The following is a 23,422-nucleotide window of genomic DNA, read 5'->3' on the forward strand; positions in this document are numbered from 1 at the left end:
GGGACACTTCTCGCGATAGCTTTGTCTTCTTGGCAGTCGACAGAATTTAACACGGTCGGAATCGTATCCGTAAAGCATACCTGTCGTCATCGGAATTTTTCGCGATCCCGCCGCGCTTTCTCATCCGCAATGCGGACGAAATGCGGCATACCGTCGAATATTTATGGAGCATCGCTCTTGGCGGAAAATTGCTTAATATACTCGTCGGCTTTAACGGCTCATAAAATAAAATCCTCGTATTAACGATCTTGTGCAGGCCTACCTAGAGTCTATTAATCTATTAATATATCGACCTAAATGATGATCTTTGCAGAAAATAACAAGATAATTGATCCATTCAGAATTATTAAGCATCTTCGATTTAAGTTTGTTATCACGAATCCTTTCTCAATTTTAATAAATTGCGATCAATACACGCATCTTAGAACTTTCAAACGATATTATACAACAGATATACGAGAAAGATCGAGTCAGAAGATAAATACATTTACGTGCAATTAAATGTCCCATTGTATTAAACTTTATTAGTTTCTTTCTCTCTCTCGTCGGTGACTCGTCCAAAATAGAGTAAAAACTCTCTACGCCCACAAACCCTGTTTGTAAAATAATCTGACTATTTTTACTTTCTGCTTCTGTCGCCAACAGAAAACTTTCATTGTAGAGATAGAGAAACGCTCTCGGATATCTCGATAAAAAAGTGGCAAGGCATCCGAAAAGGATTTTGAAAAACGTGAAACATTTGGCATGATATATTGTAGTTTAATATGGGCGCTTCTGATATATTTAATTCTAAGATACTTAAATGTAAAAATAAAATTTTGTAAAAACTTAACGACGCCAAATTTATCGCGAAAGTAAAAGAGTGCACACGTGAGACACAAGAGATACGTTTATTAATAATACCAAGAACGACCGCAACGATGAACATTGGGATGTCAGTTAATGACCGAGTGACACGACCATCACTGTTGTTCCTAAATTATAACTAGTGATTCAAGGCACAGAGAGATAATTTTGACATAGTGCTATTTATATGCTACTGCCAGATGTCTGTGAAATGAGATGATAAAGAGTTGATAAATGGTTTGTATAATATTTAAATATATATTGTCGGTGTAAATGCGTGCTTTCAATCGTGTCTGCCATTATTTTGACATAAAAAGATCAACCACATAATAATACTATCTTTCGTAATTTATTTTAACAAATTTTCTCCCAATATCTTTATCTCTCGTTATTTTCATTTGTATTTTATTTTGCTTCCTCTTTTTTTATCGTGTCTCATTTTATTTTACACATTTTTACGCGAACATGTCTCAGAATCTAAACTTATCTTTCGGAATCATTGATCCTTTCGCAGTTTTGCAACTAATCTAGGCAATGAGACCCATGAGAGAGATTGCATGGGTGCACTTAATCAATCCATTCTATCAAAGGTGGCGGTTGCAACCGATAACGGGAAAAGCAAATCGCCTCTCACTCTCGAGTACTCATTGGAGAAGGGACGGAAGTTCGATATACAATGTTGTATGCGCTCGTTGTAAGCGCACGTATATGCAAGTGGTTGCAAAGGATCGATGGAAAGGTAGCCGGGAGGGGGTATTTGCACCACGGCAAAAAAATACGGCATTCCAATGCGGCTACTCGCGAAACGCAGTCAGTGAGCCATGCATGGAACAGCAATGTACAAACTACTACTTAAGTCTTTTTTACGCTACTTTCTTCTTTTTTAATAGATTCAATAAAAATATCACATCCTAAAGCACGTAAATAATGTATTATTGTTTATATTTTATTATCACATTATAAATTATTTAAGACATTCCTTATATTTGAAAGATAATTATTGTAATATTTAATAATTATGACAATTAGATATTTTTTAAAAATAAAAAACTTACACTCATGTTTTAAATTAAATATAAATTGTACATAAAAAAAGTATTTATTTTCGTAAATCAATTTTAAATAGATCTCACCGGAAAAAATGTTAAATTCATTAAAAAATTAAATCAAAATGGGATGAAAATTGTAAAAAAAACATTTTTAATTCGATTTATTATTTCATCAAAGACGTAATTATTTATTAATAATATATTTAATGACACTCGATATCGTATAAAATGTGCTATTTATAAATAACAGAGATATGTTACATGATAAAGACATGTTACATCTAATAACTAGAAAATACTGTTCAATGCGAAATAAGGCATAACTCCATTCATTTGAATTCACTACATTAAAGTCCGACATAGTGCATTCGATCGAGAATTATGGTGTGAACGGGACCTTACCCAGGAACGCGCCGTTACTTAACGCTCTTAGGGAAAGTCTCGAGACCGCAGATTTGCGGTAAACGTAGGCTAAAGAAATTCTCAACCGGTGCAGCAGGCAAGGCCGAGGGATCGACTTCCGATTTCGAAATCAACCTAAGTATCCGATCGTTCGTTTCGTTTCGCGCAATATCTGGGATACGGTGGTTTTTAGCGAACGCGGTATTTGTGTCAGTCAGACTTGGCGATTCGAATGTCGGCGTTGAAATGGCCGGTGATATTAGCATACGCCGGCTTCGCTTTTACTTTTACGACAGTGAGTCTCACTCGAACGTCAGACGAAGGTTAATCAATTCGCGTATTAATTAAGACCCGGACCCTCCGTGTTGTGTAAGTGTCTGTAATTTTGGTAGTTCAACTGCGAAATGAAAACGTCCTTCTTATGAAAATGTTTCGCTTTTTAGATTACATAAAGTTGAATTTATGACCGCGAAACAGGAGTAAATGAAGATTATGTGAAGATTCCCTTACTTAGTTGATCAAGAATACTTATGAAACAATGATTAGTCAAAGCTCGATAATTAATTAAAATTATATAGATATTAAGAATTATATAGATAAAAATTCAATTTATATATATATATATATATATATATATATATATATATATATATATATATATGTTAACATTTATATATTAACATTTATATTTATAAATAATACAAAAATTTATATTTATATTGACATTTGCAAACATATAAAAATTGAATATTTATCATATTTAAAATTTAATATGATAAGTTTCTACATCAAAACAATTATAATTCATTTATTCAATTTTTCATAATCCATTAAACCCGTATATTGTTTTTGTGTTTAATATAATGTTATTAAGAATATTCTTATTTAAAAAGTAACTTCTAATTAATCTTCTAAGTAATCTTCTAATTAATAAAAAATAAAAGTAACTTCTAATTAATCTTCTAAGTAATCTTCTAATTAATAAAAAGTAATAGATAACGACTTATTAATTATTCAATTTTTTATGTTTTGCATATAAAATTTTGAATATAAAAATAAAATATTGTATACCACAATACGAAGTAATAAGCTTACATGCTTATAATGTTTATATTAATCTATGCGCACGTGAGAATTAATAAGTAGAGCCATATTTCATCTAAGTTCATACAACACGCTATCGATAATACTTAAAAAAAAAAAAAAACCAAGATTTCGCCCACTTGCGTGATTATTTCTAAAATTGATATTTACTATCACAAAGTATCTCTTAAATTGTTTTTCTGTTTACGAGCGAGTCGGTGTAGCAGAACGACGTAGATCAATTAATAACATGGAAAGCGCTACTGGTAAAATAATAGTTTTCGTGACAGTGTAGCTGTCAATCGGCACTTCCGCTGCTACTTCTAAATTACACTTCAATAAATATACCTGATAAAATAACGCGTTGCCTAGAATGTAAGTTTCCGTCCGTTTTTGTCCTGAATCCGTCCATATAACGTGATTACATATTAAATCCGATAAATTTGCAAGATATGCAATCAATGCGACCACCTCGTAAGTGATCTATAATTTATGTCCCTTCGAAATATGTCATTCAAAACACATATTTAACGCATACATTCGTGTTGTCAAACGATATTATTTTTTAATAACAACGTTTAATCCTGATATGGCGTTAAAATAGTTAGGATAAGTTAGGATAAGCTATCCTAGCTCGCTCATATAATGCTTTCTGCGATTTTTTCCGCGAAAAAGCTTGGGCAATGATTTCTTCCAAGAACGATAGACCGAATAAAATATCTCTGCAGCGTTGAAAGTAGCACTATCGATTATCTCGACTTATCGTAGGCAACGATAAACCAGACCGAGCAACACTCGAAGGCGATAAATTTTATCGTTTATCAAGAAAAACGAAGAGCACTGAGAACGCGCGATATAATTATTTCTCAGATCAGATCTACAATCGAAAACGAACGAACATCAGTATGTCTCGTTCATCTCATCCTCGTAAATTAATCCAAAGAGAAGCTCGCAAGATCGCCGCGGGAATGAATCGAGAAAAAAATATACATCGAATATAATTTTTAACGATTAACACGTTAAACGCGATATTTACACGATTCCCGTTCTCATGTGAACGACGATAATTCCCGTCCTTCGGATTTTTCTATCGCACTCGTAAAGTGATATTTATGAATATTTATCACGGCACACTGAACATGGCGCAGTCAAATCGATGCTTCTAGGACGTCGATAAAACGAACCCCAAAACACATTGAACACAATAAACTTTAACTGCACGATAGTACTCTATAGTCAATAGTATAACCGTCTTTTTTGCTAAAATCAATGATTGGAGTCGAGTAATTTATCCACAATTTGTTTTATCCGAGATTACGTTTTTTCGTAACATATTTCTAAAAATAAGAATTTTAACATGTAAAATTTGCAAAATTTTAGAAAATGAAAGATTTTTACCATGAGCTTCGTTCCAAGCGTTCACATTATCGTGAGATTTTCGCTTAAGAGAAAAATAGATCGAAAACCAATAAATATACTGACAGAGACAGACTGTGGAAAGTAATGTTCTGGGAAACGCGATGGTAAACTCAAACAGAAAATAGTTCCGTCGTTATTTTGGTAATACATCATATGGTCTGTCTGTGACAATAGGACAGTGATATCGATTTCACCGATATATATATGAAAGCTAATGTATCAAAAGAACGTGGTCACGTGCACCGAACGTACCTTATTGCAGCGCAGCCAGAGGATAATAGAATTTGGATATCTAAGGGGTCCTCCTAATCCGCAGCCACCGGCGGTGCGTTGGGCTTTCAGAAGCTCGGAATGTGTTTTTCCGTGTTGATGGAAAACTTCCAGAGATCTGTAAACAGAAATTCAATTAAATTTCAATTTCGTTTTTAAGAACCTTAATCCTACACATTCTGACTTATCTTTTCTATAAAATTACAATTATATGTATAAGATTACATTTAAATCCCTTGTAATCCCCTATAATTAAATAATATAATGAATGTCAATCACATGATATGCTCATTTTGAGAAATTTTTTTCACAGCCTGAAGAAGCGTCAAGAAAAATATTAAATTCTTGATGTCAAACTAATTATGATATAAAAACTAATATATAACAAAATTTTATCAGATTTATATCATTATTTAATATTTAATGAGAATTATACATATACATGTACTGTCGATTTATTAACCTTAAAAATATATTCGCTATCACTGACGAATACAAAGATATAAATCACGGGAATTATGTGATAAAAGAATTTACTATTATATACATGTTATTTATTTTTATTACATCAATATAAATGCATATGTTATATGAATACAATACATAATCATACTCAAGAGCGACCGACTTGGTCTCGTAATCCTGTAATCTTGTCAACCATAGAAATGCATGTCTCTTTAATCGTTTTTAAATATCTAGTATACTAAACTCTCAATTTGAAACTCGATGTTACTTTGATCACTATATCAAGATTTAAAGATTTTTTTTTTTTTACGAAATCGGCAAATGTCTCGATGCCCTTCGACTGGCTATGGCTAAATATATCCGAAATCAAAATTTTGTATCATGCGACAAATCGTAAACATTTCATTTGAAGATCAGTCTGTCGTGAATTATCGCGGATCGTTGCGTCTCGCGCTGTCTCGATCGTGACAGCGCGAACTGGATTATTAAAGATCTCGTTCGATCAGAACCGGGAATAATAGTACTTTGACTTTCATACCGGGAATAATAGTACTTTGACTTTGTAATTAGCGGACGTTAATTACACACTTTATCAGGTACTTATTCATCGCATTTTTTATCTTGATACTTAAAATATCCAATTAAATGGGCAATAAATAGTGTCTCGCATGAAGCAGATTTAAAAGTCATCGCGTTTTAATAAATATCAAAGTATCCTGTTCAAAACAAATTAATTATGAATTGCCATTTAAATTGCAATTTAAATCTCGATGATGTTGCGTGTTTTACTCGTTACGATCAGGCTCAAACATTTATCTGAAAAGAGCAAAAAGTAGATAGTGTGAGTGAATGAGAACGGACACATGTGACAAATTTCTGACAAATGTGACCACATGTATAAATAGGTGTTGATACGGTGATAGTAGAAACAAAAGTCTCTTTATATAAGCCTGCGGTAAAAGCTATCTCCAAAATTAACGATCATTTCGACTGCTCCGACTGCTCGATCGGCGACGAGGGTTGCCTAATTTCGTGACTAGGTCGTCGTCGTCGTCGTCGTCGTCGTCGTCGTCATCATCGCCGAGAAAACAGATCCCGGGAGAGGCTCTAAAAGTTGACTTCAACTCGGACGAACTTGTCGACGACGTCGCGTCTGAGCATCGCTTTCTATTTCCGTGACACGGTCATCAGCGTTCTAAGCGAGTCTGAAAAGGAGGGGACAGACAAAAAAAAAAAAAAAAAGATGAAAATTAGATGCCCCGGTACATCGCTCTGTTAAGAAAACGGCGTCGCGAGAAAGAGAGAGAACGAGGTAAACGACCCGAATGTCTCTGGCAATCGGATAAAAATTATTAACCTAGGTTAAGCTATAGAGCTAAGATACCAATACTACGGAAACGAGAATAGGTGTTTATAGAGAATATAGTATAATTAGCAGTATAGCATAATTATAGCATATAATTATAGCATAATTTTTTCATCGTAATAAATAATGTTAATTAATATTAATATTAAGTGCAATATTATTATACGAATAAATAATTATCTTTCACAGCTTCATCAGAAATTTATAAAAATTCACTGCTTTTAAAAAATAATTGCATTGCCTTTTAATCTGATTTTTATTTAAAAAAACATTTGTATATAGAATTAATTTTATATGTATTTTTAAATTTATTCTTGAAAGCGAATCTTGACGGCAAAAACTTTTGTTGAAAATATTCGAGAATCACTTTCGATTCAGTGCAATCTCCATTGCAGAAATATGTATACTTTCGTACGAGAGGAGATAACTCTCCAATAAATATGCAGTTTATTAAGGAACTTCCGTGAAATATATATACAGTTAAGAAACTGTACATCTATATATATATGTGTAAAGGAACGACATCGTTAAAAATCTTCTCGTAGTTTTCCTCTGTAAAACAATTTAAACTTGTTCAGCAACTTCTCTAGCTAGAGAAGTGTTTCACGGCTCGTATATCTTGGACGCTCAACTTTAGTAAGCAGGTTTGCTGAAGAATTTCAACGTAACACGAGTTAAAGCAACGTGTTAAGAAGCCACGCACGTGAATAGCGGCGATATAGTCGTTTTCGAGTCACATTGTTGGCTTCTCTCACAAAGCATTATGAAAATGCGCAATGGACGCACAATGCATCGCTATGCAAGTGACACTTCATGTTGCATTTTTGATAAGCGATGATCGATAGGCGAAATCCGATCGCTCGCGGGAATCTGTCATCGATGAAAAAACGAAGAAACGGGAATCGGATTTTATTTTTTATAATATTTATAATGCTGATGAAGCTTCTCTCTCTGTCAATTTTAAATCGAATGAATTATATATAGCAAATGAAGTCTTTGTTTTCGATATATTTATTTAGATACATTTAAAGCACTTCTCTTTTACCGCGAAAAAATAAAATATAAATATAAATATAAAGGGATGAATGGTACGTGATTCTTGTTAATATTAAAAAAAAATATTTTTAAAACCTGATGGAATATATTCTCTCAAATATTGCGAATGTATAAAATATAGATCGTTTGTTACAATCGATAACATCATATTTGTACAAGCAATAAAATATACAAAATAAAAATATATAAATCTATTTTTTTGCTAATTTTAAATTTTAAAGGGATACATATGTGACACATAATGAAACGTATTTGGTAGATGTACGAATCCGAAACACGTATGTGTTAATGCTGTTCTTGGAACTTATACAAAGAATGACTGCCCATTCTCTCTCGCAATCGAGGTACTAAATGCCTAAACATCCGTCATAATATTCTGACGATAATTAATCCGAAGCCGTCACACGATTATTAGGTCAGAGCCCACTCACCCATTTATCAGCACGGGCCAATGTCACATCTGATGGTTGACGTTTGTAAAGTAACCATCGTCACAGCTCAAACAAGTCGCACAATTTTCTTGTCATTAATAATCGGTATTACGACAGAAACGGCTTTTCACATCATCAGAAATCGACGAATCGTAAATATTCCCCGACATGCAACGGATGTAATTCACAATAATTAAGATGATTTGAAACACTCTTTCGTCACATAAAATGACACGTCGAGATATAACACTATTATTTTCAAATTATCGAATATAATTGATTTCATATCTTTTTAAAATTAACTGATATTGCGAAATGATATATAACTTAATAATGTAGTACACGAATATAATATGTATAATATAGAATTATCATAACATGGAATAATTGACAACCTTGAAGAGCAAAAAGACAGTTTACAGATTCTTATTAGGTCATGCAAAAGCCACTATAATTATAACTGACATGGATGTGGATTATTTAAATGTTTTGCACTTTAAAATATGCTGTTTTAAGATTTCTAAAATATTCGCCAGAGCATTATTAAAATGGAAATTTCTGAAAATCATATTTCAAAATTTAAAAATGTATTTAAGAGCTACAGTATATGAGAAGAAATAGTAAATTTCGTTAATAATTTGACCTCTTTCTGATTATCCTTCTTAAAAATTTATTTGTCAATATATATTGTGTCAATATATATTGTCAATATACATTGTTTTAGGCAATTATAATTATTATATGATATCAATTCTCCGATATCTACGTTGGTCAAATCTCTCGCGATTACGATATTACAACTTTCGATTCAATTATTTGTCGTAGCTATACTAAAGTCGCTGAAGCGAAAAGCTGCGGAACAGACTCCGGGAATCGTTTTGTAGGTCGTGCGGAACACTTCGTGTTTCTCAAAGATATACCTTTGCCAAATATTATATTTCGTACGCAGACATTGAGGAGGAACGCGAAAGCTCCGATGGTTCATCGGCCGTATTATCGAGGCGAATCCAGACCTAATCTACTGAACGAGGAGATCAACGAAGAGCCGCTCGAGTAAAGATAGATATTTGATGAGGTCGTCATTAAGTGATCTCGGCTTTAATTAAGCCGGTTCACATTACGAAACGTGGCGCAGATACCGATATCGTCACGTCCATGACTTTATCGTCGAGATTCGCTCGCCCTGGATCGCGCTGGTCCAGATTTCTCATAAAAATTGTACGTCAAAAAAACACAGAATGCGCTGCCGCGTTAAATTTGAAACAATATAATTCCAGGCTATTTGTATACTCGATACGCTGAAAAGTCATTTTGATAATAAGATACTGCGATGATCGTCCGCGTGAAAGAGGCCACAGTGAAAAAAACCGAAATGAGTATCCACGACCCGATTCCGATCCGTATCTCGCGGCTTCGATTCGCCATTTCTTACTAGTTCTCCTGCTTTTCTTCAGAACCGCAAATCGTCCGGTATCGATTGTGCAATTTCTTACGCGGCGCGTAATCGACTGGAATTGGAAAAGACGTCGGATGGCGAATGGAAAAGACGACTTTCTCCCAAGAATCAATCTTAAGATACCTCGGCGCGATTTCACACTCGGAAATTATATTTTATATTTTTAGAAAACTGTCAATTTCAATTGATATACGAATTAATAGAATTAACTTTCGTACTCAATATATTTTTCTATGATCCAGTTAAAATGCTTCTTTAAATTAAATTACAATAAGGCAAAAAAATGTGCTCTTTTCGAACAACCATAATTTAATTATCTAAAGAGAGTTAAGAAAAAGAATTAATAATTCAAATTTTATTCATGTCGTTCTTTCGCTACAATCTCTTTTATCCAACTAGTCTTTTTTGTCAAATAATGTCAAAGTGTATCGCTTAAATTATTAGCATATTATAAATATAATTATACATATAAAAATGATTGGTATTATAAATATAACTCATATACGAAATAATTCCAAATAAAACTTATTAATATAATATTATAAATATAAATTCGCTACAGCACCTTTGACGCATCCGAGTTATTCGCAAGGTGTTCAGTACCCGAAGAAAAGAACAGTCGATTCAATTCTAGAGCTATCGAGGATACTATTATTCACTTGTCTGAAACAATATTCCCGAGTCGTCTGTCGTTGGTCACCTATCCTTCACATTACGATGTGTGCCACCGACGACGATTCTCTCGATCGCCCCCGCACGTCCCGATTTCCGATAGCTACTCGCGCGAATATACATACGCGTTATACATACTTCGCAACACGTATTTAGGACGATGTGGAATGGGGTCAGCGTTAAATCTAGCGATAGGTACACACACCGAATGCGAGGCGATTCGTTACATCGTACTTTCCCCTGCGCGTTAGATCTCTCGATTCGCCAACATCGTCGTGTTCGCCGCCATTGCCGCCGCATAAAGCGAAATATGCAAGGAGAACGTACGTGTACATACGCCGGCCGCAGAGATAATACGAGATTAGGATTTTACGAGCGGTTCCGCGCGGCAAAAGGCCACTTTCCCCACTCGCGTTTTCGTTCGTAGGCGAGTAAACTCGTTGCCATAAATCGTACCACCGCGACGGGATATAGACTCCAGGGCGACGCGATACAACATGTGGCAGATAGCGTGATATTCCCATTACTACTAGAATCGTCGACTACGATTTCTCTACTCACTGTGATAACTAAATTTTAACGTCGATGATAAGATCCGATAAGTGGGAGTATCAGAAAAGGAGGCATATTCTCTTTGAGAGTTAATATCCGCTGCTTATAGCAATTACATTTATTACACTTGGTGTAATCATTTAACTTTCATATTACACAAGTCGATGACAAGAAGAGAAATTACGTTCTCGATACGATTACGATCGACAATATTAAGTAGCATCGATAAAAAGTAACTGCGTTTTCATCTGCAAGATTTTGTTAATGCTATCTTATCATAATAATGCGTATTTTTATAATTTTGTATTATACCTATATAACATTTTGTTTTTATTGCAACTGATAAATAAATAAAATAAAAAATTAGCAATTAAAAGTAAATAAAAAATTAATGATAAATAATTGATAAAAAATTCCAGAAAAAAAACTGCAATCAACTATACAATCTTAAATTTTCTCAAAAAGGGTTTTATATTTTAATTGAAAGAAAAAGGGAAATGTGTTGTCAAAAGGATATTAATCATTTATTGTAAAAATTTTAATTTTTTTTCTACGGTTATCATATGATTAACTATTTATGTTAACTAAAACTGTGTGATGGAATATTTCGTGTACGTGATTTCTGACAGAACAGATTTAAAAGATCAATGCCCTGAAGATTTGCTCCTTGTGAAAATTACAATAGCACACAATGAAATTAGCATCCTTTTCTCTACTCGTGAAGTATTTGCAGCAGTTAAAATTCGCAGTGCTAAGAGAAAAACTTAATTTTCAAACTTCTTACATCTTATATCGCAGCTAACGTTCCAGTTATCAATAATTACGATGATGACATTATCCTAGAGACAATGAAAATTTCGCATGAAAATCTATGTAAAAAAAATTAAAAACTTCATTACAGCAATCATTTCGATTTTTTCTCCTCTTTCCTCTCCATATTCGGAAATAAGATATTTTTATTACAGATATATAATTATATGAACATGTTAAATTTTACTTTTAATTTTTCAGCTTAATGGTTAAATTAATAAACTGATTTTGTAATTAATCAAATGATAAATTCACTATCATAGACATTTATAAAAGTGCAGAAAATTATAAATAATCATACGCCATTGAATGCCCTTTTCAGGATTAAAGAAATGTAGGCACAAGTGGAAATTATATTTATTGAAATTGGATCGTTTTATCTCCCATAAGGCAACCGTATAATGGCATTTTGCTTTCTATGGCGTATTCCGCCGAAGAAAAAAGCTCTCGTCGAGATACTTCATTCCAAGTGGCAATGACAGAAGTACTCGCTTGGCCAAGGTTGTGCCAAGACTAGAAAGAGAAAGAAAGGTGGAGAGTCGTGGGTAAAATCTATCTCTCGTCGGAGAGTGGTTCTGGAGGATTGCCAAAAAGGAGAGCGCGGACAGACCTTAGTCATCCCGCAGGAGTCTCGACGAATTCAAGTAGTAGGAAGCGCAAAGAGGAACGGCAAAGGCGGGACCGACGCGACCGCCGTCATCTAATAAAAGACAAGCGTAACGTAATTCCACCCGCGCTCCAATAATAGTGCCGTCGTTTAACGGCGCTTCCGTCGTCGGCACGTTCCCTTGCCGACACCCTGGACTATTCTCATCGTCGAGGGCGCACGATTATTCGGGAGCCCGACGAGCCGCGAATGTCGCGTCGCATGAGAAAAGAGGAAAATTTCGAGAGAATTGGATGTAGTGCAATTGAAATCGCGAGAACAGACGGGATGATTATTCGCTTGTACCACCTTACTTCGTAAAATTGATTTAGATTATCTCACAATTTCCTGTGTATTTTGATGAATTAATGAAATTTTTAAAGACTTGAGAAATATTAATAATCGACGTGTCGAATAAATAAATACTATTTCCGCAAAGTCTTTGTGTAAAAGATGTAATGTTGATAAAAATGAGACAAAAGTTAGTGAAAAATCAAAATTACTTGTTTCTCACATACAAAAATTCTATAAAAAAAATGTTTATTCCTTCTAACATCAATTAATAATACTTTTCATGTCGTTAAAAAATTTACTTGAAAAATTCATCTTATTTATTATTATATTAAAATACGCAAGAATTTCCGAGACACCATATTCGTTCGAAAATTCTTGCGTATTTTAATATAATCAATTTACGATTCAATTTTTTTTTCTAGCTTTTCAGAGTCATGAATTTTGAAAAGGACTATCATGGATATATCACTTGGCCATCAACTTTCAAAACGTCATGGAATTTTTTAATCAGTGAATGCGCGCGCGCGCTCCAAGTGGTACAAGTTACTTCCAATCATTATCATCGACGACCGGCAATTCGTAATCAAACAAAGTATAGGCCACCTGTTCATATTTAGGTCTTGACGCTAATAAACGTTCAGGTTCAGGTTAGCACGCGAGACCTCGGACTCTTGCTTTTTCCTCGAGGTAGGTCGATATATTACGTCCACTTAGAAAACACCGTTGGTGTGAACATAAATGTTTAGCGTTCTTTTACATAACGGCACGAAGAAAGACGAAAAGGAAGACGGTGGGAATATCGAAGGAAGAGTTATCGGACACAACTCGGGTTCGTAACTTGTGTTCAAACTCAGGTTAGGTCGAGATACGGAGCGTAAGGAAATCGCCCAATTAAATACGATAGTAAAATATATAACTATTTTTTAACATCAGTACGAGATAATAAAATACACTTAATAAGCTGTGTGACGTGCATTATCGCGTACGCGGCGATCGAATCGATCGGCAATAAGCTCGTTACTCTATTACAGTTAAGAATAAAGGTAAACGTAATAAAGATAAAGTACACAATGTAACGGGGGATGATGTAAAAATATGAAGACGAAAAGTGTCGATCGATAAAATTTCATCAACGGTTATATGAACAAATCGTTGTTCGACGTTGATCATTTTTATCTGAAAATATGATTATCGTGTTATTTATTTAAAAAATAATGTAACAAGCAAAAATTTGACGATCTCATACCGCGTTAATTTATATTGGCATCGCAAATCATAGTAGACATTTCAAAAGCAAATTTAATTATTTATGGAGAGATAAAAAATGAATATTGTTGAAATATTTTTATAGCTATAGGAAAGCTTGAATAATTTATTGCTGCGTCACCAAAAAGGAAATTTGTATCAAATAATTTGACAGAGAGAAAAAGACGAAATTATATTCACTGAAAAGATGAAAAATTATTCACTGAATAAAAATACGCAACTTGTCATTTGACTACAAGGTTAAATGGAACATATACGGATAAATTTCCTACATTATCTCTCTCTCTCTCTCTCTATCAACTTAACAAGCAAATTTACTCGGTTGTTTTATAAATTGCGCTTGAATGGCATATAAAAACCGTCATATAAAGGGATAAACATGATTAATGGATATGTATGAATGTCCATATATTTTCCCGGGAATACTTTTAAAGCAAAATGATATTATTCGTTATGTAATAATATTTTACATGCATGCGAAAAGTTTTTTTGCAATTTTTTGTTTATATTCGATTTTTAATATGCATGTTAATCTGCTAAAAATCTAAATATTTGCACGATAAATACGAAAGATTTATAATAGGCGAAAAAAAATACTAAATTCCACACATTTACGACATGAATAATTTAAAGCCTGGCAATCTAATGATTTAAATATTCCACAAGATGTTAAATGGTGGAAGCTGTCATTTTAATTTCATCTTTCTCTCTCAAACCATTTGAAGTAAAAATAGAATGGTAATGCAACATAATTACATAATTGTTGCATCAATAAAAGCAGAAACTATTGCAATAAATTCCAATGAATTTCAGGAATAGAATGTGTATTAGCCAATTGGAATTATTGGAATTATTGGAATTATTTCACTGAAGTTACTTGGAAGTCCAGTTTTTGTGGGTCAATCGCAGAGTACAGAGTTGTTATGCATGCTTACACACGTTAATTATAAACGACTACCGAAAAGGCTCATTTAATAAAGAGCTAACGCAACTTATAATGAGCATACATGGAATCTTAAGTTCATGACAGCATACACAGGCACTCGCCGTTATTATTCTAAAATATCTTGCATTTATAAAGTCGATAATGCTCAAATCGTGATCAGAAACCTAGATGAGTTTAAATAAAATCTTGGCCATTTAAGAGCTATATAAGATAATTTCCAATAATTTTCTCTATGACATTTTCATATGTATCTCTCGTATAAGAGTATTTTATTATTATAATCCTATTAAATATTTAAATCACTGAAATATTCGCTGAATTACATGAATCCTTCATCAGAAGTTGATCAATAATATTATAGTATTTATATCATATATATTATACTATATTTCATAATATTTCTCGCAATCATAATGTAATATTCGAGATCAAAGTTTTATTTTAACATTCAATTTTGACATAAAATACAACAAAATTAATTTTTTTATTTATATAAAAGCAGAAGAAAGCAATAATTAATAATTTCAGTCTTATATAATATTGCATTTTTTCCATTTAAGTTACATTTACAAGACTTTTACAAAATTTATCACAAAAAAAGTTACAATGCAAAACGCATCAAATTAGAATATGTAAATCATATTACAAATTAACGAAAAAGTAAAATAATTATAAAAAATGCAACTAGATACAAAGCTGCCTGGTCTCGTGGAATTCTGAGAAAAAGTAAAATTTGAGAAATAATAAAGTTGTATAAAGTTGTATAATAAATGTAATCAATTTTATTTTTTAAATAATTTATGATACTGGGCTGTTCAGAAATTTAATTACCAGATGCGATTGCGAGCTTCCTTATGCTGAAAACTTACTATCAACGTATATACAAACATTGCGCTTTCATTAAGAGAAGTTGATGCGAAATTATTGATTAACTGCGTTTCTCAAATTAACTCGGAGTAACGCAATTTTGTCTGCTCGATTTTATTTTTTTTTTCTCGATCGCTTGAGCTTGATCGACGAGTCATTCCCTGTCGTTGATCTTTCGATCACGAATCGTAATTATCACATACTCGGATCGTTATGGAATTTATATCAGTGAGAACACGCCCTGCCAGAATGTTACGTAACGGTGCAACACTGAGAGGTCCCCACGATTTCTTACGGAACAGGCACTTTAAGTAATCCGTTAGTTGTGCGTTACACGTGTACGCACGTGTCGCTCGTTGTACCACCCACCGTTGCTAACATTTTCCCGGTACCTTTTTACGATCACTCGATTAGTTAACAACATGGTAATATTTTCTCCTTTTAAGGAATTGAATAAATATCTCCCTATATGGTAGCGATTTAATAATTTATGAATTTTGCTTATCTATATAAACATTCTTCTGGGCGAATTCTTGAGAAATCGAAAGCAAGACGCTTTCTTATCTCTTGCGTTATAATCATTTATGCCGTTTTTATCATCACTTTTACAAAGTTGGAGAGCAGAAGTTCGCGCATAAATATTTTACATATATAATTTAATAGTTAACGAATATTATATATGAAAAACAAAACAAACATACATCCATCATTTCTGAAAATGTCTGCAAAATAAAATTATTTTTATTTAGTCTCACAATTTTATATGATTTTTTATGTAATCGCTCATTATCACCTAGGAAATATTCTTTCGACAAATCTTTAAAAAACTCCTTTAAAAAAAAGTTTTGCTTCATACGTCCTCGTAATAAAAATTTGTCATTAAAAAAGATTCGAGAGATTAAATGATAGCTCGTAGCAAAAACTTTACATTGTTTTCATTTAATCTATATTAAGAAAACGTTTAAAAGTGATCTTTGTCATTAAAACGTTCTATATTACGGTAAAATTGTCAGCGTGTACAAAGACTAAAAATGACAAGTGTTTTTTCAAAAGAATGATGTCATGCAGGAGTAATATTACAATAAGTAATTATAATAATTAATGATGTATCATTAACTGCCTCAAGATAATATTTTAGAAATCGCGTCATCCTTATTAAAACATCGTAGAACGTAAACACTAATATATTTCTCAAAAAATATTTTTAATCTATTTTTTATCCTGCATCCATACTTATAATTCTAAATATAATTATGTATATAATAGTACAATAGTATAATAATAGTACAATTAAATTGGAAAAATAAAAAAAAATACAACTTAATGTAACGATAAGAATAAGCGATAAGAATATTTACAAAATGCAACTGAACATATTACTTAAAGTTTTCTAAAAAGAAAAATCTCTTATAAGAATTTCTGAAAAGATAAGAATTTCTCTCAAATAATTTTGATTAAAAATTCTTAAAATCGATTTTCACTTTTTATAAAATACATAAAACATATATGGAATTATTACTGGAACGATAATCGTCTATGTTCATGAATTCTTTTGCCGATTTCCTAAAATCAGGAAAGTTGTAAAAAACGATCTAAAGATTTAATATTGGATTTAATAATAAAAGTTTTTCAATATCGAATGAGAAACAAACTGTGATATTATATCATTAAATAACGCAATCTACCTTGCAGAATTCTTACTTAACTATCATTATTGATGAAACAAATACTAGCGTATTTCCTGGCAGTATCGATTATTTCCAATAGATCTAGCTACATTTTATCGCACCTGAAGCATTGTGGCTATTATCTCTCGAGGCAGATTGCATAATGTTACGTATTATTATTACAATATCTGATTAGAAATTCCTGCTTCCTTCTCTGTAAAGAGAAGAAAGGTATGTGTTATGCGCGTGTAATGAAATAATAACCGAACAACTTTCTTGAAACTAATTTGCAATTTCAATATCTCTCATATCTCTCATTGCTCAATTGATTCATAAAAGCAAAAAATATCAATCTTATTTTAATAACTTACTAAATCAAAATAATATAAAATTATATATGCGTTTATTTCTATTTCAATTTTTTGCATTAAAAAAAATTAATTATTTTAATTTCGGCAGATTTACGTAAAAATATATGCTTTTTTCCATTTTCTCTAAAGAGAAAAATATAATTATTAAAAAAAATCAACCTGAATAAAACATCGCTGTTATATTTCCATCAAACGAGAGAAGTTACGCAATGCAACATGATATAGCCGATAGAAAATACTCGTCGATTAATCAAATTATGGTAGAGCGATTTACGAGCCGATAAAGTGCACGATTACTACCGATAAATTGAAGTCTTAAAGATGGTAGATGGTTGGACCATGAGAAGCTATCGGGGTTGGTTGGACCACAAGAAGTCATCGAGGGGTTGGAACGCGTCGGCAACACTTGGCAAAGATTCAAACAGTGATTGCAAGGCTCTGTCTCAGCGGAGCGCGTCCGGAATATCTTCCTCACTTTCCTCGAACGATCTGGACCTTCTATTCCTTCTTCGGAGCACGTCCAGTGTTTCATTTTTTTTATGGTCTGTCCCGAAGGGCTTGTAGTTGCGGTTTGGAGTGCATTGCCAACGAAATGGTGAAATATTTAGTGGCGATTTATATCGCGCAAAAGCGCGCATCCCCGGGGCTCGTACATTTGAATATTGCTTAAAAGGGGCGGTGAAGGATTCGAAAGGGAGTATCGAAAAGATTAAAGAGCTTGTAAAACAAATTTTCTGAGAGAAGTTCTAGTAGTAGCAACGAATATGATAGGAGAGGATGATATAAAGACGTGAAAAAATAATTATTTAGAAAGCTTATGTGTATAAAGAATTTTAAAAAATCTAAATGAAAAGAATTGAGCAAAAAATTGAAATAACAACCCCCATTTATTTTTAAAGAATAATAAAACAAAAAATATTAACTTTTTAAATAATAGTTTAGTGGAATATATTTATATACATTTTTAGTGTGATGCTGTTTATATATTTCTCTGATTAAAATAATCACTTAAAAATTTAAGTATATAAAAAATTTAGAAAAATTTTTAAATGAAAAGAATTGAGCAAAATATTGAAATAGCCATGTATTTCTATGAAATCGCAAATTAAAAAATATTAAATTTTTTTCTAATAATACTTTAGTGAAAAAGTTTAATAAAAATCACGCAAGAGAGAGAAGCACTCTCGCATGCAATGTAAAATCAACTTGTGTGTTATCAGGTCTTTTTGATTAAAATTGTATTCTTTTAACACGAATGATACTCGAGCCACACGCGGCACGAAACTTCTCGGTCGACGAGTCTGAAACGAAGTATACAATCTTTTTTTTTTTTCGCGAAGACGACCTAAACTATACCTGTTTAATTACTTCGGAACTTCGTGCGTTCCGAAGATCCCTGGGGGCGGCTGCGCAGTATCTTCTTCTGGACGAAGTAGAAGTATGATCGAAATTTGTTTCGCGCGCGCCGGCCAGAGATCGAGGAAGAGAATGAAAAGGAGAAGGAAGGAGATAGGGGGGGTGAGGAGAGACGAGGAGATGGAAAAGGAGCGTGAAAGGATCACTGGGCGTGTCCAGACAGATCGAGTCGAAAACCCGCTGCTTTATTAAAGCAGCGGGGTCAATGGTGCTACGATAAGGCCACGATAAAGACACATTCCCTTTACTATTCACTGTCTTAAGCCCATATCGCGCGACGAAGAATTAGACTTGTTAACAAGCGACCGGAAGAATTTACAAAAGTTTTTTGCAAAGTATAACTTGGAGTCATTCTTTGTTTTCTCGAGAGACATTGAAATAAATTGCAAAATATTCATATAAAAAGTTTCACACAATTGTTTTAAATTAAGATAATATGAACTTCACCTCAATAAAAAAATGTATTAAATTCTCATTCAAAAAAGTCCTGAAAGATTAATATATTAAATACAGGCAATTTTCATATTTAACACTTGCTTTATACTTATACTTATTATCCCAAAATTTATATTCCAAGCTAAGAATTCGAAATTTTGATCAACGAGATCGATCAAAATGTCATTGTAATATGCATATAAGAATATTAGGCGAATTCGAGGGAAGAGGACGATGAGGAAATTATGCGAAACAAAAGTCGAACAAATCCGAATAAATGTCGGACATTAAAAGAGCCTAAAGCGACGCTTTATCAGCGCCATGCACATCAAATATATTACGCCGCTAATCAAATATTACGATCTACATAATTTGTTTAGGAGCGGTCGTAAATCATGGTCTCGCGCAAGTAGCTTATCCCGAGTGCTGATTCAGTGAAATTAGTATTACCGCGAGAACCGGCTCACTCTTTTTTTCTTCCCGTCACTTGTGTGTGCGGAGAAGAAATTCTGCATCCCTATCGTGGAATAACTCAGAAATGCGAATTGTGTGTGCGAAGCTCCCTGTTTGAAGGCTCGAGATAATTTCTTGAACGCCAATTATTGGAATGAAATATATTTCTCACGCACGTTTGCGTTATACTGACCTTATTTAAGGCGAATGCTTATGATAGAAAATATCGTCGTTCAAATCGGGACAAATATATATCTATCAATAATTAAATAATAAATAATAAATAAATAAAATAATATTTATTAATTATTTTTGCAATAAATACATTATTTATTTATTATTTATTACTTAATTATTGTGCACTTTTTAAATGTTTGCAAATAAATTTAAGACACAATATTATTTGGAGCAATTTTGAAGCCGTGTCATTTTCATATAAAATTAATACACGTTTGCGCTCGAATTTCTTGCGAAGTATAATTATCAAAAAGTGAAAAGATATCATAGAATCGTATCTATTTGCACATATATGTACTTACCTTATCTTCCAGAGTAAATCGTCTTAACGTCTTAACAGAGAATATTATGTTCTCGGAATGCATGCGAGGATGCAGCGAAATATTATTTCATTAATCTTCTTTCTACATAACTGTCATTCATTAATTTCCAGAGTTGCATTATGTAATTGACATATAACACACATAAATGCGCACGTAAGGGAGAGAAAACGTAATTAATATATAAGATATAATAATATAGTATATATAACATAATATATATACACACACATATATCCATGTAATTAAGTTACATTTCTCTCTCGAGCGTGGTTTTAATAACTTGATCAATATCGAAATGGAAGTTGTGCAACAAATTTAGAGACCTCTCTTCTAACATTTTCTAATATATCTCTCATTAAAATAAAAGAAATAAATTTAACGTATATTATGAAATACTTCGAATAAATAAGAGAATTTAATAACGCGATATCATTTTTACACGATTAGTATATGTATTCCTCTCTCTCTGGCAAATATTAAATCATATCGTTAATCTTACGAAAAGTCTTCGCCAGTGGTTTTTGTAGTTTGGAACGCGGATCGGAGAAACCATGCCGACCATACGCTTGCTAAATTAAGCTTGATTTACAGTCTTTACTTCGTGAAAATCCGCTCTTCTCGGTTCAAGACCGCAATTTCGCGCGGCCAGACTTTTCTAATTTATAAGAAAAGTCGTCTATGTCTGCTAAGTACGCCATATTAAAATGCTTTCTACGATGTTATGCATAAAAGGCTATCAATACTGTGCAAAGTAATGAATTTAATTGTTGCAAATTAGTCTACAGATTAATTAATCTTTTCGTGCCTGCGATAAACAAATTAAGTAATTATACTAATTGTAAGTAATTATATTTAACAAAAAGACAAAGTTTATATTTTTTTGTCTTCTTTTCTTCAAATTAAAATTAAAAGTTGAATGCTTCAGAAATTTTTCATTATTAGAATAATATTATTTTGTAAACAATTCATCCAAAAATTTTATAACTTTACTTAAAAAAACTGTGAGAATATTATTATCTTTTTTACATATTTGTCTTCTCTGCATTCAACTCTCACTTTATCACGTATCTAATCATAATTTAATTACTTGTCGGTTATAAATAAAAATACAATATTTTTAATTATTCATTTTTATTAAGAGAAGTCATTTTTGTTAAGAAAAGAACTGTTGCACAAATTTGCATAATATACACGAAATTCCCATCACATGATATATCTATCAATAAGCAATAAATAAACTCGCATTTTTATGCTCGACAAATTGATGGCCGTTTTACGAGAAATCGTAACTTTCACATGTGCATGTACGAGACGAGGACATCATCGATGTGTCACCAAAGTCAGAGAAAGAAGTGAAATTGGAACGATTCGAAATTTTTCGTTATGCTACTAAATAAAAAGAATGTCCATTGCGTTTTATCAATATTGACGCGATTCAAAAATAACGCGTATAAATATATACTATTTTTTGACTTGATATGATTTAAATTGTCAGACAAATATGAATAAAATTGTCTTCTATATAATCAAGATAAATAATTAAAAAATCAATTAAATATGTACGTCAAAATTAAGATATAATAAAAAATATATTCATAGAAACGTTATTAATAATTAATATAAAAAATAATTAATAATTAATATAATTAATAATTAATATAAAAGAAGCCTCTTTGAGTGTATTTTAAGAAGTGTATAACAAAATAAAAGAAATTTATATATAAAATAAAAAATAAAAATGTATAAAATAAAATTAATTTTAAAATAATTAATTGCTCTGTAATTATCCTTGTATATAAAACTGCTATAATAAATAACGCTTTTAAAAGATCAATTGATTTTAAGAAATTCATCACTTTACGACTAAAAACATTAATGCAAAGAGCAAAAAATTATTTTACGAGCCGCGGCGATGACGAGGCGATACATAAAAAAATATTCTAGAACAAGGCTGTTAAGCTTTATGAGTGCCGTGTTTTCCCTTAAGTGTAAAGCATAAAAAGAATCGTTTAAGTTTTAGAAATATACGAAGACATTTCCCGCAAAGAATCCTATAATAATTTTACAGCTTATCAGTTTTTTCGATTTATCGCATCAAGTATCAAAGTAAGCAAGAATTGCTACAGTTTAATCATTATACAACTTTCTACAAAAAAAATTCTCGCAATCAATCCGTCCAGTCGTCTAGAAAATAACGTGCCGAAAGTGTATATTATTACATATAGACAGTATTAAAAAGTTAAAGTGCAAATTGTAAGGGGCGCTGATCATAACATTTTAACGTAGTATAATAATGTCGGTCCTTTGTAAAAAAAACCATCAAGAGAACTAAGTTTCATTGGCTATACGATGATATTATGTGACAAATAAATATTTCATACTTGTCCTAAAATCTTCAATCAAGTCGCTATCACTAGTACTAATCAAACACAAACTGTTGAGAAACAGACAAATAAATTATTTATCAGTGAGTAAATTATTATTGTTTTTTCAATCTACAAATGTGTTACATATAAATTGTTAATAAAATAGATCAATGTATTAAATATTATACAATAATAGAAACAGAAGTTATTTTTGTTTCATGTTAATTAAGATGATAAGATAAATAAATAAAATAAAAA

At 32.1% G+C, this 23,422-nt stretch overlaps 1 protein-coding gene across 3 annotated transcripts in view; it reads right to left on the minus strand.

The window, feature by feature from the left end:
- LOC145965998 (tRNA dimethylallyltransferase) overlaps window positions 1-23,422 on the minus strand; it is a 79,615-nt gene that overhangs the window by 31,272 nt on the left and 24,921 nt on the right. For all 3 annotated transcript variants that reach the window (XM_083089646.1, XM_083089645.1, XM_083089644.1), the window contains one exon: window positions 5,052-5,187. In XM_083089646.1, coding sequence (XP_082945772.1) covers window positions 5,052-5,187 — 136 coding nt within the window. The remainder of the gene's footprint in view (window positions 1-5,051; window positions 5,188-23,422) is intronic.

This window comes from Camponotus vicinus, unplaced genomic scaffold (genome assembly GCF_025532165.1).
Source record: "Camponotus vicinus isolate PSW18456_S1 unplaced genomic scaffold, iyCamVici1.0 SCAF_2, whole genome shotgun sequence".
In the NCBI taxonomy this organism is placed as follows: Eukaryota; Metazoa; Arthropoda; class Insecta; order Hymenoptera; family Formicidae; genus Camponotus; species Camponotus vicinus.